Here is a 14,052-nt window from a genome sequence, read left to right as displayed (position 1 = left end):
TCTGCAGGCGAGATGGAGGACCGTCTTCTCGGGAAGACGATTGTTGTCCATGAAGGACTGCAGCGACTGGCCCATGGCGGGGAAAACCAAGAACCTACAAAAAAAAAAAAAAATGGTGACAAAAAGAGTTAGGGATAGTTTGTGAAGTGAACAGATGGCGGGAAAAGTTGATGAGTGCACCTGTAAGAATCCGTGTGGCCGAAGCTGACGCAGGAAGGAATTCCAAGGAAGTCTAATTCGTGCCGCTTGATCCACTTGGCCACTACAAAGACGCAGCGGGAGCGTTACAAAGACTTGGAATTTTGAAAATGAGGAGTCACAAAGTCCTTTTTTACTTTTCACGACAACACCAAAAATATAAAAAGGGTGTCTGGGTGAATCTGAGCCTTTGTAAATCGCTATATAAGTGCTCTCAATTTATCATTTAAATTAACTTTATTTACAACTTTGCGAATGTGTAAGGCTGTGCAATTAATCGAAATCCATTTACAATTTCAATTATTACGCTCCACAATTACAAAATTGGCATAATTGTATACAAAAATAAAAGATTATTAATACAAATTTTTAGTTGTGTAAATGTATATATTTGCACCTTTTTTTTTATTATAAAATTACAAATTAAAAATTTAAAATGAATAAATCTTGTTTGGTCCAAAAGGAACTGGCATAATTATGGTGTTTCAATAAAATGTATTTATCTTAATGTCCTTTACATGTTTAAAGGGATACTTTATTTATATAGCCTTTTTTTTTTTTTCACAGGGGCCACGATACGATACGTATCGCGATACGATACGTATCACGATACAGGGGCCACAATACGATACGTATCGCGATACATATGTATCCCAAATAAGACACATTTTATTTATTTTTTTAAACAAAATATTGGAAAATTGGTACACTGAGACACGTGCCATGTTAAGTTTATCAATAAATAAATGTTGACATTCTTCCTCTGCTTTCATTTTTCTTAGCAAGACGCAGTGTCCAATCACCGGTGAGCTATTTTTGCATTAATTAAAGGCAATTAACTTCAACTTCATACAAAAAAAAAAAAAAAATTCCCCTAAGTTTTCATACTCTCGTTAACATAAAAGTGTGTGTGTGTGGGGGGGGGGGTTAAACTAATAGAAATATGGCTGCATCTTTTAGTCATTGATGCAGTAATTTCATAATAATTCATAAAATTGAGTTAAATGTTTCAAAAAATGTACTGAAAAAACTAAATTTGTGGGGTTTTTTGCCACGAGATGGCATAACTGCATTTGTAAGACATTGGTGACAGCTCAGTGCATTTTCTTTTCATATGAAGAGCTAGCTAATCGTTAACATGAAGTAACTTGTGAAATTCTGTACATTATTAAAATTGTAAAATACAACTTGATCCCAATCTCCACAAATATATGCATTATTATAAAATGTATTACTGCTAAATTTTGACGTGGACGTGTCTTCTATGTTGTGTCTGGAATTCCCCCAGTACAGGCTTTCCAAGTAACGGGCAGTCATTAATCGCACGTAAAAAAAAAATGTGGCGTTAAAGGAACTTTAACAGTGAGGAAACGCTACCTAACTTCTGAGGTGGCTGCAAATTTTATTGAGAATCTTAAGAGAATCCCTGCAGACTTTCTACCTGCTTCATGTGATTTTATTGTTGATAATTTTAATAAGAACTTAAGAACAACTTTGGATGAAGTAGCTCCACTTTTAACCAAAACTATAAAATTAAAGACTATTCCCCCGTGGAGAAATGACGAGATTAAAAAATTAAAACGAAAATGCAGGTGTGCTGAAAGGAGGTGGAGAAAAACTAAACTTTCAATACATTATGAAATTTTACGTGAACAACTTAAATCCTACAATAAAACAGTCAAACAGGCAAGAATATCTTATTTCTCAAATTTAATCGCAGTTCATTCAAAAGATCCTAAATTTCTTTTCTCCACTTTCGATCTTTTAACCAATCCTGATTTTAAAAAGCCATCACAGACTCCATCAAACACTCTCTGTGATGGCTTTGCAGACCACTTCAGAAGTAAAATTGATGGCATTAGGTCCAGTCTTTTAGTTGATCAAAATATAATTTTTAATAAATATGGACAGTCACTTTTACCTGAGGAAACACTGGAAAGTTTTACCCTGGTTGATGCAAGGACACTTGGTCGAGTTTTCTCCCAGGTCAACCCAACAACCTGCCTTTTAGATCCGATTCCCACATCACTTTTTAAGACATTTTATGGATTTTTTGAGGAACAGATTTTAACTATAGTCAATTGCTCTCTTCAGACGGGTGTCTTTCCTGCCGCCTTTAAAACGGCGGTGGTGAAGCCCCTTCTGAAGAAAAGCAATTTGGACCCCAGCAGTTTTAATAGTTATCGACCTATATCCAACTTACCCTTTTTAAGTAAGATTTTAGAAAAAATTGTTTTTATTCAATTGAATTCATTTTTAGATACAAATAATATTTTAGAGAAATATCAGTCTGGTTTTAGGATGAACCACAGTACCGAGACTGCCCTTTTAAAGATTTTAAATGATATCAGGTGTAATGAAGATATGAAAAAGCTTACAGTCTTGGTGCTACTGGATTTAAGTGCTGCCTTTGATACAGTAGATCCCCACACTTTATTAAACAGACTTAGAAGCCTGGTGGGCATCTCTGGTACAGTTTTTAACTGGTTTTATTCCTATCTCACACACCGATATTTCTTTGTAAGTATGGATACATGTTCCTCTGAAACCCATGAAATTAAATGTGGGGTTCCCCAAGGCTCAATCTTAGGCCCATTACTTTTTAATCTTTATATGCTTCCCCTTGGGGAAGTCATCAGGAGACACGGCGTCAACTTCCACAGTTACGCTGATGATACACAGCTGTATATCGCCGTGTCACCTGATGACATGGGGCCTATTGATACCCTTTTAAATTGTATTTTAGATATTAAGTCATGGATGGCAGAAAATTTCCTGCAGCTCAACCAGGACAAAACAGAGGTTTTAGTCATCGGTCCTGAAGGTCAGAGAGAGAAACTTTTACCTAAACTACAAGATTTTAAACCCACGCAATGTGTAAAGAATTTGGGCGTCCTTTTTGACTCTGAGCTAACTTTTAATCCTCATATTAAAAATGTAGCCAAGATCGGTTTTTACCATCTTAAGAATATTGCCAGAGTCCGCCCGTTTCTCTCACAGGCCAACACGGAGGTGCTGATGCATGCTTTTATTTCTTGTCGTTTAGATTATTGTAATTCCCTGCTCTCTGGTCTTCCCAAAAAGAATATTTCAGTCCTACAGCTCCTTCAGAACTCAGCTGCACGTGTGCTGACGGGGACCGGAGGGCGGGAGCACATTACACCAGTTTTAAAATCGCTGCATTGGCTCCCCGTGCGTTTCAGGATTGATTTTAAGGTGCTTTTATTAGTTTTTAAATGTCTTAACGGTCTTGGCCCATCTTATTTATCTGACTTGCTTTTACCCTATTACCCCTCGCGGCCTCTGAGGTCTTCTGGCAGCGGCCTTTTAACTATTCCAAAGGTGAGGACCAAGACACATGGTGAAGCTGCCTTTAGCCACTATGGTCCTCACCTATGGAATGGCATGCCAGAGAGCATCAGGTCTGCAGAGAATATTTATGTTTTTAAGAGGAGGCTTAAGACTTACTTTTTTAGTTTGGCATTTGATTGACCTTTTTTATTTTTATTTTATTTTATTTTATTTTACTTATTATTATTTTTACTTTTTTTATCCCCTTTTATTTATTTAACTTTTAATCTATATTGTCTTGTAACTTTGTTTTTATTTATTTATTATTTGTATCGTGTTTAACCGTTTTCTTTTAGTGTTTAAATGTTTTTATTTGGTAGTTATAAAATTTTTAGCTCCAGTGTTTTCTCATGGGGGAGCCTCCACAGTGAGAGGGATGCTTGGTCTTCATCCATCTCACTGTGGATGAACTCCTCCTGGGTGCCTTTCCTTACAGGGTACATCTGTGCCCCGCCATGTTGTGGTTTTCATGTGTTTGTTGGGTTTTGGGTGTGTCTGTGGGTACGATCATGGGGATGGGGGGGCTTTTTCTTTCTTTTATTTTATTGCATTATGGATGTCCAGCACTTTGAGTTGCATTTTAAATGTATGAAAGGTGCTATATAAATAAAGTTGATTGATTGATTGATTGATTAAATTAACTCTAAATTAACGCACTAATTTTGACACCACTAGTTTTTTAAAATATGTATTTTTTATGCTAGAGCATACAGAAAGCTTTGATGCAGCCTCTGACCTGAAGAGGTGGCTTAAAATAATGGTAGTTATTACAAAAATGGTCAGCAGGTGGCAGCAGAGTATAAGAGATCAGCCAGGGACATGTTTGTTTCCCCACTGTTTTCAACAGGTTTATGAATAACGATGAAACTCAGCTATATTCTAATGTTATTTGCTGCAAAACGGAAACAGATACAAATAGTTTTTTTTTCTTGCTGAAAGAAGAGTCTTTAATCTTTCTTTTGGTAGGTTCCATGTTTTTACAGCAATACACACAATATTGTGTGGACCTTGCAAAATCAGTCAAAATCCAGTAAAACAGCAAGAAGCGAAGGGGGTTGCCTCAGTAAATATGGCTGCGAGTGAATGAGTTAACATTTTCTTCATAATCTTCTACTGTGTGTGGTCATGTGACTAGCTGGCTACATCTTATAGGTCAAATGGAGTCAAACGGATTAGTAGTTCCAATGGATTGGTGAAACGATAGCATGTGATAGCACCTGAGGTGGACGTCTGTGACAAACCAAAACATTGCACAAAGCAAGAATAATTAGACTAATTAAAAAAAAAAAAATGTTGTTCATCTCAGTAAATGTGCCATTTCTTCTTAACCAAAAACACTCAAGTACAAGTAAAAAGTATTTGACATTAAAGCTACTCTAACAAGTACAATTCATCCATCAAAATGAATTTCTGTAAATGTAGCTCGTTACTAGCCAGCCACCTGTGGCGATGCTGTATGCTACTGTATTGAACTAGTGTTCAATACAATAGCATACAGTAGCTGGTGTCATGCGGAATGCTTCTTGGAATAGGCCGACTAAACGCTCACCATATGATGGCTTGGCAGCTCTCTGCAGAAAGTTCTGCTCCTTGTAGATTCGCCCTCGTTCAGCTCCCTGAAATTTAAATGTGCAGCCAATCAGTCACTGAACAAGATGGTGGTTGGAGTTTGCTGTGGTGCATTTTTATAAAACTATATATTACACTCACCAGTTTAAGGATATAATCAGATTCCTTGGAGGAGGACCTTGACCCTTTATGCACAACTGGAAACAAACATGCATACTACAGTGAATAAAGACACGGGAACTTGCTTTCATTTACTCGCTGACATCACCGCGTGATCCGTCACCTTCATACACGAGCTCCGTCACACTCTGACTGAGCAGCTTGACTAGCGTCCACTTCCTGCCTGTCGTGTCCGTCAGCTCCTCGCCGTCCTCGAGCCGCTCCACGGCGACCACCTTCTTCGCTTTGCTTTGCCCTCTGCCTGCACATTCATTCACATAACCACATTATTAGAAAATAATTCTTTAATTCAGATGCTAGGGATGTAAACCAAACCTCATGATACAATAATTATCACGATATTGTGAAAAGGTTGGCGACATAACAAAGTTCAAGATACAGTATAAAATGTCATGATATTGTGTAAAATAAAAGTCATTAAACAAAAAAAACACAATATTGTAATTTTATCTGTAACAGCAGTGAATATAGAAAGTGACTTGGCCAGTCACTTTATTTTAACGTCTCGTCAATCACTGATAACATTTAATATTGAGTAGGGGTGTGCAAGTTTCAGGAGAGGAAAGCAGTGCACCATTAACACTGTGTATAGTGGCGATGGGGTGCTGCTGACCTCGACTCGGGACGTCGTGAATCGGTGGGGAGAATACTTCGACGACCTCCTCAATTCCACCGACACGTCTTCCTTTGAGGAAGCAGAGTCTGGGGACTCTGAGGTGGGCTCTCCTATCTCTGGGCTCGAAGTCACTGAGGTGGTTGGAAAGCTCCTCGGTGGCAGGGCCCCGGGGGTGGATGAGATCCGCCCGGAGTTCCTAAAGACTCTGGATTTTGTGGGGCTGTCATGGTTGACACGCCTCTACAACATCGCGTGGACATCGGGGACAGTGCCTCTGGATTGGCAGACCGGAGTGGTGGTCGCCCTTTTTAAGAAGGGGGACCGGAGGGTGTGTTCCAACTACAGAGGGATCACACTCCTCAGCCTCCCTGGTAAGGTCTATTCAGGGGTGCTGGAGAGGAGGGTCCGTCGAGAAGTCGAGTCTCGGATTCAGGAGGAGCAGTGTGGTTTTCGTCCTGGCCGTGGAACAGTGAACCAGCTCTACACCCTCAGCAGGATCCTTGAGGGTGCGTGGGAGTTCGCTCAACCAGTCCACATGTGTTTTGTGGATTTGGATAAGGCGTTCGACCGTGTCCCTCGGGGAGTCCTGTGGGGGGTGCTTCGGAAGTACGGGGTACCGGGCCCCCTGATACGGGCTGTTCGGTCTTTGTACGACCGTTGCCAGAGTCTGGTCCGCATTGCCGGCAGTAAGTCGGATTCGTTTCCGGTGAGGGTTGGACTCCGCCAAGGTTGCCCTTTGTCACCGATTCTGTTCACAACTTTTATGGACAGAATTTCTAGGCGCAGCCGAGGCGTTGAGGGGGTCCGGTTTGGTGGCCTCAGCATTGCATCTCTGCTCTTTGCAGATAATGTGGTGCTGTTGGCTTCATCAAGCCGAGATCTCCAACTCTCACTGGAGTGGTTTTCAGCCGAGTGTGAAGCGGTTGGAATGAAGATCAGCACCTCCAAATCCGAGACCATGGTCCTCAGTCGGAAAAGGGTGGCGGGTCCTCTCCGGGTCGGGGATGAGATCCTGCCCCAAGTGGAGGAGTTCAAGTATCTTGGGGTCTTGTTCACGAGTGAGGGTAGGATGGAGCGAGAGACTGACAGGCGGATCGGTGCAGCGTCTGCAGTGATGCGGACTCTGTATCGGTCCGTTGTGGTGAAGAGCTGAGCCAAAAGGCGAAGCTCTCGATTTACCGGTTGATCTACGTTCCAACCCTCACCTATGGTCACGAGCTGTGGGTCGTGACCGAAAGAACGAGATCCCGGATACAAGCGGCCGAAATTAGTTACCTCCGCAGGGTGTCCGGGCTCTCCCTTAGAGATAGGGTGAGAAGCACGGTCATCCGGGAGGGACTCAGAGTCGAGCCGCTGCTCCTCCGCGTTGAGAGGAGCCAGCTGAGGTGGCTCGGGCATCTGGTTCGGATGCCTCCTGGACGCCTCCCTGGGGAGGTGTTCCCACCGGCGGGAGGCCCCGGGGACGACCCAGGACACGCTGGAGAGACTATGTCTCTCGGCTGGCCTGGGAACACCTTGGAATCCCGCCGGTGGAGCTGGTTGAAGTGGCTGGGGAGAGGGAAGTCTGGGTTTCCCTCCTAAAGCTGCTGCCCCCGCGACCCGACCTCGGATAAGCGGAAGAAGATGGATGGATGGATGGATGGTGTGCAAGAAATAAAAAAAAAATTGATTCTCATACGAATCGAGTTTCTCATTTACGACGGTGAAGAATTGATATAAAATGTCCCTAATTCGATAAACTATTTTATACTGTCTTGACCTTTTTTGTGTGGGCCTTTACTGAGAGCGCTGTTTATGTTGTACATGATTTGGCCACTTGGGGGCAGTGTGGTTCCGCTCGTTCTGATCCATTGTTAATTGAGGCCACATTAGAGAGTAGAAGAAAAAAAAAAGTCATAATCAAGTTATGCTAATAAAAGTTTTTTTTTTTGAAGGGTAGGAAGAGCATTTGCCGGTGAGTAATGTTTTAGTGCTTCTATGTATACATTCCTGAAGCGTTTTTGTATCAATAGTCGTTCTTTTGGGTGATAAAAGTGCCGCGAGTAGCGTACTAATTAGCGTTCGCGAGTCAATGGCTCTTTCAGTTGCCTTGAGCTAGCTACGTTCGGGAAATAAGCTAACCAAAGTGTGTACTGTACTGTGTGTAACTTTCGTAATTTTGTGTGTTTAGATTTGCAGTTAACATCAACTGGAGTGTAATAAGCGGCTTGATATTGTAACAATACTATTGTTAGTTTGAGTTCATGTTGCTTCGGGGACTGATTAGAATGAGGGAACACAACACAGGAAGTGAGGTAGACCGAGCGTGTCCTTTTTTATTTTTTTATTTATTTTTTTATTATTATTATTATTTATTTATTTATTTATTTTTAGACCGAGCGTGTCCTATGAACTGGGAATAAAAACAATGTAATAAATGTTTAAAATAAATAAATAAATAAGTAAATACTACTACTACTACTACTACTACTACTACTACTAATAATAATAATAATAATAATAATAATAATAATGAATGTCTCTATTTGTCATTCTGTCTTGCAAAGCAGACTGGAGTAGATCATTCTTTATTCAAATTAAACTCCACTAATAAACTAGCCACCAGAGGGCGCGGGAACTGCACAATGGAATACAACCTCTCCTTTTTTTTACCAGATGTGCTGCTTTTAATATTGTGACATGACAACCACGATGTTGTTTTTTAAAACTTTAAAAAAACAAAACAAAAAAACACACACACACACACACATAGCAGCTGATATACTCTTTGCTCGTAAAACCAAACAATTATGTCAAATAATGAGTTGTAAAGGACAGGACATTGAATTATGTAAGCTACGTAATTGTGTAGATTCTAAAACAACCTGCGAGCGGACGTTAACTGCCTTATAAGTGTTAATATTTTTGCCGTTCACGAGTCCTTCTGCGCTCTCCGTTATGCTGAAACTTGAATAGTTCTCTCAACTTGGAAACTCAGGTATCAGAATAAATTCCCAGTTGTCTAGTGGAAAATATGACATGAGGGGGTGTTCATTTGCAATTTTGAACTCAATGTGGTATTTACCATAATGCCGACACCACATGAAGGCAGCATTAATGTTGGACCCTAAGCTGGAACTTGGACCTAAGGTGTGTGTGTTTTGTTCACCTTTGAAAGGAGATTTTGAGGCTGGCGTGGAAAGAGGAGAGAAGGCAGTCAGAGGCAAGCTGTCCACAGCGGATTCCCCTGTGCTCCTCGATTCATCTGTCAAATTCTCGCCTTCCTCCACAGGCTGCAAGTGCGTACTTCTGCCCCTTCCTGTCGGTAATGTTGATAGATGACAAATGACATCACAATTGCAGATTTGTAGATTCTTTTTTAAGGTTTGCGTATTAAAATACAGTGGCACCCCAACTTTAGTTTTTTTTTTCTTTCCGGGTTTATGAGCAGCAAATGGTGGTAGAGAACTTCACAACAATCATCACAATATTCACAGGTATATATTCTTTTTATCCTCTGAGAAAAACGACCTATATTATGGCAGCTTGCTGAGTCACTGAGTTGTGAAACTCATCTTTGTTTATGTATGTCTGTTGTAAAACGCTCTCTGTTGGCCAAGGCATGCAAACCAAAAAGAGCACAATGTTAATTGGCTTTCTCGGACAATAACTGAAAACAGGCACGTTGGCTTAATTGAAGACTTCGTTTTCCATAGGTGTGAGTGTGACTGGTTGTTTGTCTGTATGTGACTTGTCCACTATAGAAATGGACTGTTGTTTTTCTCTAAGCTTACCAGATCTGGGCGATTTCACGATGGGAGGCGGAGAGGCCTCCACAGGGGCCGCCTTCTTTACACGTTTGACTGGAGTTTGCTTTGGTGAAGACATACTGTTATCTATAAAAATGAAAAATATACCAATATCAATCCTGATTTTATTGATCTGAATATTTCATATTGTTAGCCTAATATCATAATCATAATAATTAATCATAATATCTTTTCACTAGCATTCACAATGTCAATAAAAATAGATAAAATTGGTTAGAAAATTAGTTTTTCTTTAGTTCTGTGTAGTCATTCAGGTTGCGGTAATACTCAAAGGTTGGATCAAGGAAAATGCATTTTTCATGTTTGTATGAAACTATTGTTATTTTCCGAAAATGTTCAAATATGACTTAGACTACTGTATATAACAATAACATCAGGATTACTTCAGCTTAGAGTAGGGCTGACCAATCAATGAACCGGGTGATTCAATCAGCACATATTAGCTCTTAAAATTTGCGAGAATCGGCTGATTTTTTTTTTTTTTTTTTTTTACCATGAGACAAAAAAACAAAAAAAAAACAAAAACAGAATTTTGTCTATGTTGTAATCATGTAATAAAAAAACAGCGTGTTATAAAACAATCAAATGTCCTGCATGTAATTCATATCTTTATTGTTGTTAAGGGGCCAACAGGTAAGTTATTTTATTCATTATATTTTTTTAATTCAATAGTCAATTTTCTGAATTTTATTCTGTCAAATATCAGAATTGACATCAGCCTCACAAGGGCCCTACTTCAGAGCCTGTCAATTCATTAGGGAAATCTGCATCTCAAACACAGGGACTTCAGCTCTGAACTATTACCCTTTGGAGACCCATTACATGTTTGTACCATGGGCAAATTTCATTTTGTTTTTCACCATTGAGGAGGAAGTTCAGAAAAAAACTGCAAGCAACAATCTAGCTAGGATGTCAATAGAGTGAGCACACTACAGGAAATGAGGTAGACTGAGCATGTTTTATGAGCCAGGAATAAAGACACTTTCCTTACAATTTCAAACTTAATAAATGTAATAATAATAATAATAATAATAATAATAATAATAATAATAATAATAATATTTTAATGTCTCCATTTGTCATTCTGGCTTGAAAACTAGACTGGAGTAGATCATGACAATTGTTTGCACATCTATAGATTGAAGCAGAAATCACTGTCAATCAAATCATTCTGAATCAAAAATTGATTCTGAATGGAATTGCAGACCCAAAAATCAGAATCAAATCGAATCATGAGAAAGCTAAAGATTCCCACCTCTAACGGCAAGTACGGAATTGTCTCTGTTGGGCCACCAACCCAAAAAGGTTTAAATGTCGGACCCTGAGCTGTACCTAATGTTGTGGCCGGTGTGTGTGTGTGTGTGTGTTTTGTTCACCTTCGTAAGGAGAATTGGAGGCTGGCGCGGAAAGAGGAGAGAAGGAAGTCAGAGGCAAGTTGTCAACAGTGGATTCCTCTGCGTTCCTAATCGTTTCATCTGTCAAATTCTCGCCTTCCTCCGCAGGCTGCAAGTGCGCACTTCTGCCCCTTCCTTTCGGCAACGTTGATAGATGACAAATCAGAGTTGCAGAAGTTTTTTTGCATAAAAATACAGTGGTAACTTAAGATACGACCAGTTTCTTGGCCATTTTTTGTTGTTGTTTTTTTTGTCTTAGGATGCTAGCAAAATTTTTAGTTCGGGTTCATGAGCAATACCAATATTCTTTATCCTCTGAGAAAGCTAACCTATATTACTGCAGCTTATTGAGCTACTTAGTTGAGAAAAATGTCTTTGTTTATGTATGTTTTAAACTGCATTCTGTTGGCCAATGTGTGTAAACCGGAAGAAGCACAATATCAATTGGCTTTCTCCCACAGTCCAAAAACAGGCAAAGTTGGATTCGTTGAAGACTTAATTTTCCATAGGTGCGAATGTGTTGTTTATTTGTCCACCATGGAAATGGACTGTTGTTTTTCTCCGAGCTTACCAGATCTGGGGGACTTCAAGATGGGAGGGGGAGAGGCCTCAACAGGTGCCGCCGCCTTTACACGCTTGACTGCAGTTTGCTTTGGTGTAGATACACTGTTATCTATAAAAATGACAAATATACCAATGTCAATCATAATTGTATTGATCTGTATATATCATATTGTTAGCCAGGGGCCAAAAAATAAGTTATTATATATTACATTATATATTTTTTAATTAGTAGATTTTGTGAATTTTACTCTGCCAAATAAAATCTGCATCTCAAACACAGGAACTATTACTCTGTTTGTACCGTACTGGGTAAATTTCATTTTATTTTCTACTAGTGTTGTTCCGATACCGTTTTTTGGCTCCCGATACCGATACCCAGCTTTGCAGTATCGGCCGATACCAATACCATACCGATACTTAAGGTTGTTTTTTTTCCTCAACATGAAAAAGCTGTCCTGCCATTGGTTCAGAGCATTCAAGGGCGAATAGGATATCTTCGATCGGCATGCAGTGAACATGTCACATACCAGTGAATGTCGTACACCAGCAAGACACAAGATGCTGCATCCAAAATCTTATATTAGCATTGGAATTAATGGTATTGGTATATTACTTGTGAGTAGTCACCGATACCACTGGTTTAATGCAGTATCGGCACCTCTGCCGATACCAGTATCGGTATCGGAACAACACTATTTTCTACCATCGAGAAGGATGTTCAGTAAAAGCTGCAATCAACAATCTCGGCTATCACTAAGGTTTGGAGTGTTCATGAACACTCAGTACATGAAAACGAATAAAGAAGCTTAACTTTAAGAAAGAAAGAAAGAAAGAAAGAAAGAAAGAAAGAAAGAAAGAAAGAAAGAAAGAAAGAAAGAAAGAAAAGAAAGAAAGATATACCAATACCATAATAACTTATCGAGTACCTTGTGACACAGGAGGAGGATCTTCTTTTACATTTAATATGGCGTCCCTGTCCAAGCGGAGAGAGTTACGAGTTTTCCGCAGTGCAGGCCGTGGAGTAGGTAAGCTTCCGTGCACTGCAGAAGAAGAAAAATGTTGATGGGTTTTGTATAACTTGCCCCGATCAAGGTAACCATTTTATTTTTGGGAACACTTCTGATAGACTTGTTGATTTGGATCTTATTTCAGAATGTAAACGTACTTAACGTTGTGCACATTGCAAATATAATCTTACCGTCTGTGGCCTCATAACGCATGCTTGACGACTGTCTTGTTGTATTGGCTTCATCCCCTTTCGGGGGAGAGTAATTTGGAGAAGGTCTGAAGGCCTCCAGTGGAAATGTATCGGCGGCACAAGGAATTTTCTCCCCGCACGAAGGACAGAATTTAAAACTGGACTGCAACTTTGTGCCACACTGAGTGCAGAAACGGAAAGTCGTTCTGCAAGAGAACGTATACATAATGAAATAAAAACACACTGTGGCTAAATATGAACACAGATGGGTAAAACATCACAAGAGATCAACTGGGAATACCATGTTAACATGTGATATGTATGTATATGAAAGCTGTATGATTATTTAATCAGTATCATTGATATCTATCTGAAGGTTCACATTCCTAAAACCTTGTAACACAAACAAGACACATGGCAGAAGCGGGGAAATGACTCATTGGACATTTCAACTTAGGGTAGTACTCACTTTTGTTGCCACAGCAGTTTAGATGTCTATAACTATGTGTTGAGCTATTTTAAGGGGACATTAAAATTGAGTCAAACAAGTCACTACTTAACATTGCAGCGAGTGTCATTTTTTTCAGTAATGTTCAATGATAATGTATAAATAACTACTGACATAAATTTGAAGGCTTTATAGTACTCACTTCTGCGATCTACCCATTATCAAAGCTTTTATTGTCAACTATGATGATCTAACACAGTATTGACTTGCTGGTTAGGTAACATACACATATTTTTCTTCGTAGTTGCGAAAACTAGCTAAGTGTGCTATTCGAAAGGATAAAACAGTCTGTTTTGTCCGACGTATTGCTATTTAAAAATATATATGTCGCCAATTAGCACGTAATTTGCGTCTAGAATAGATAAACCTTGCACCTGCAGCTTATAAAAAACATGAAATAAAACGGTATCAATTATTTAAAGATGGACTTTAGAACTACCTGCCCAATCCTCCATCCATGATCAAGCTTGTTTGTATTTACGTCCTTCTTCTTCGCTTAAATATTGCGGCCTCTACGCCATGAAAAAAAAATGATGCCCCTAAAGGAATATAGGAGAACTACACAAGCCCGTTGAACGATTCTGATATTCAAGTAGGACAGAACAAAAGATATTTGAACGTGTAATCATTCTGTAAAATCAAATCAAAAGTAAAATCAAAACTTT

The 14,052-nt window shown here is 39.5% G+C and overlaps 1 protein-coding gene across 2 annotated transcripts in view; it reads right to left on the bottom strand.

Moving 5' to 3' along the window:
* Nucleotides 1-13,943, bottom strand: part of vrk3 (VRK serine/threonine kinase 3) — a 20,895-nt gene extending 6,952 nt beyond the window's left edge. Inside the window, exons 1-12 of one of the 2 annotated variants that reach the window (XM_077518572.1) lie at nt 13,827-13,943; nt 12,880-13,085; nt 12,608-12,721; nt 11,689-11,790; nt 11,100-11,252; nt 9,688-9,789; nt 9,063-9,212; nt 5,402-5,539; nt 5,260-5,315; nt 5,099-5,165; nt 181-262; nt 1-94 (exon numbers count right to left, since the gene is read on the bottom strand). The exon at nt 1-94 is cut by the window's left edge and continues 3 nt beyond it. In XM_077518572.1, the coding sequence (XP_077374698.1) occupies nt 1-94; nt 181-262; nt 5,099-5,165; nt 5,260-5,315; nt 5,402-5,539; nt 9,063-9,212; nt 9,688-9,789; nt 11,100-11,252; nt 11,689-11,790; nt 12,608-12,721; nt 12,880-13,085; nt 13,827-13,846 (1,284 nt within the window). In that variant the 5' untranslated portion in view covers nt 13,847-13,943. The remainder of the gene's footprint in view (nt 95-180; nt 263-5,098; nt 5,166-5,259; nt 5,316-5,401; nt 5,540-9,062; nt 9,213-9,687; nt 9,790-11,099; nt 11,253-11,688; nt 11,791-12,607; nt 12,722-12,879; nt 13,086-13,826) is intronic. The other variant, XM_077518573.1, reaches the window with a different exon arrangement.
* Between the last annotated feature and the right edge of the window lie 109 nt (nt 13,944-14,052).

The sequence above is a fragment of the Festucalex cinctus genome, chromosome 4 (genome assembly GCF_051991245.1).
Source record: "Festucalex cinctus isolate MCC-2025b chromosome 4, RoL_Fcin_1.0, whole genome shotgun sequence".
Taxonomy (NCBI): domain Eukaryota; kingdom Metazoa; phylum Chordata; class Actinopteri; order Syngnathiformes; family Syngnathidae; genus Festucalex; species Festucalex cinctus.
The sequence above is the reverse complement of the archived record's forward strand: the minus strand, read 5'-3'. Positions and strand labels throughout refer to the sequence as shown.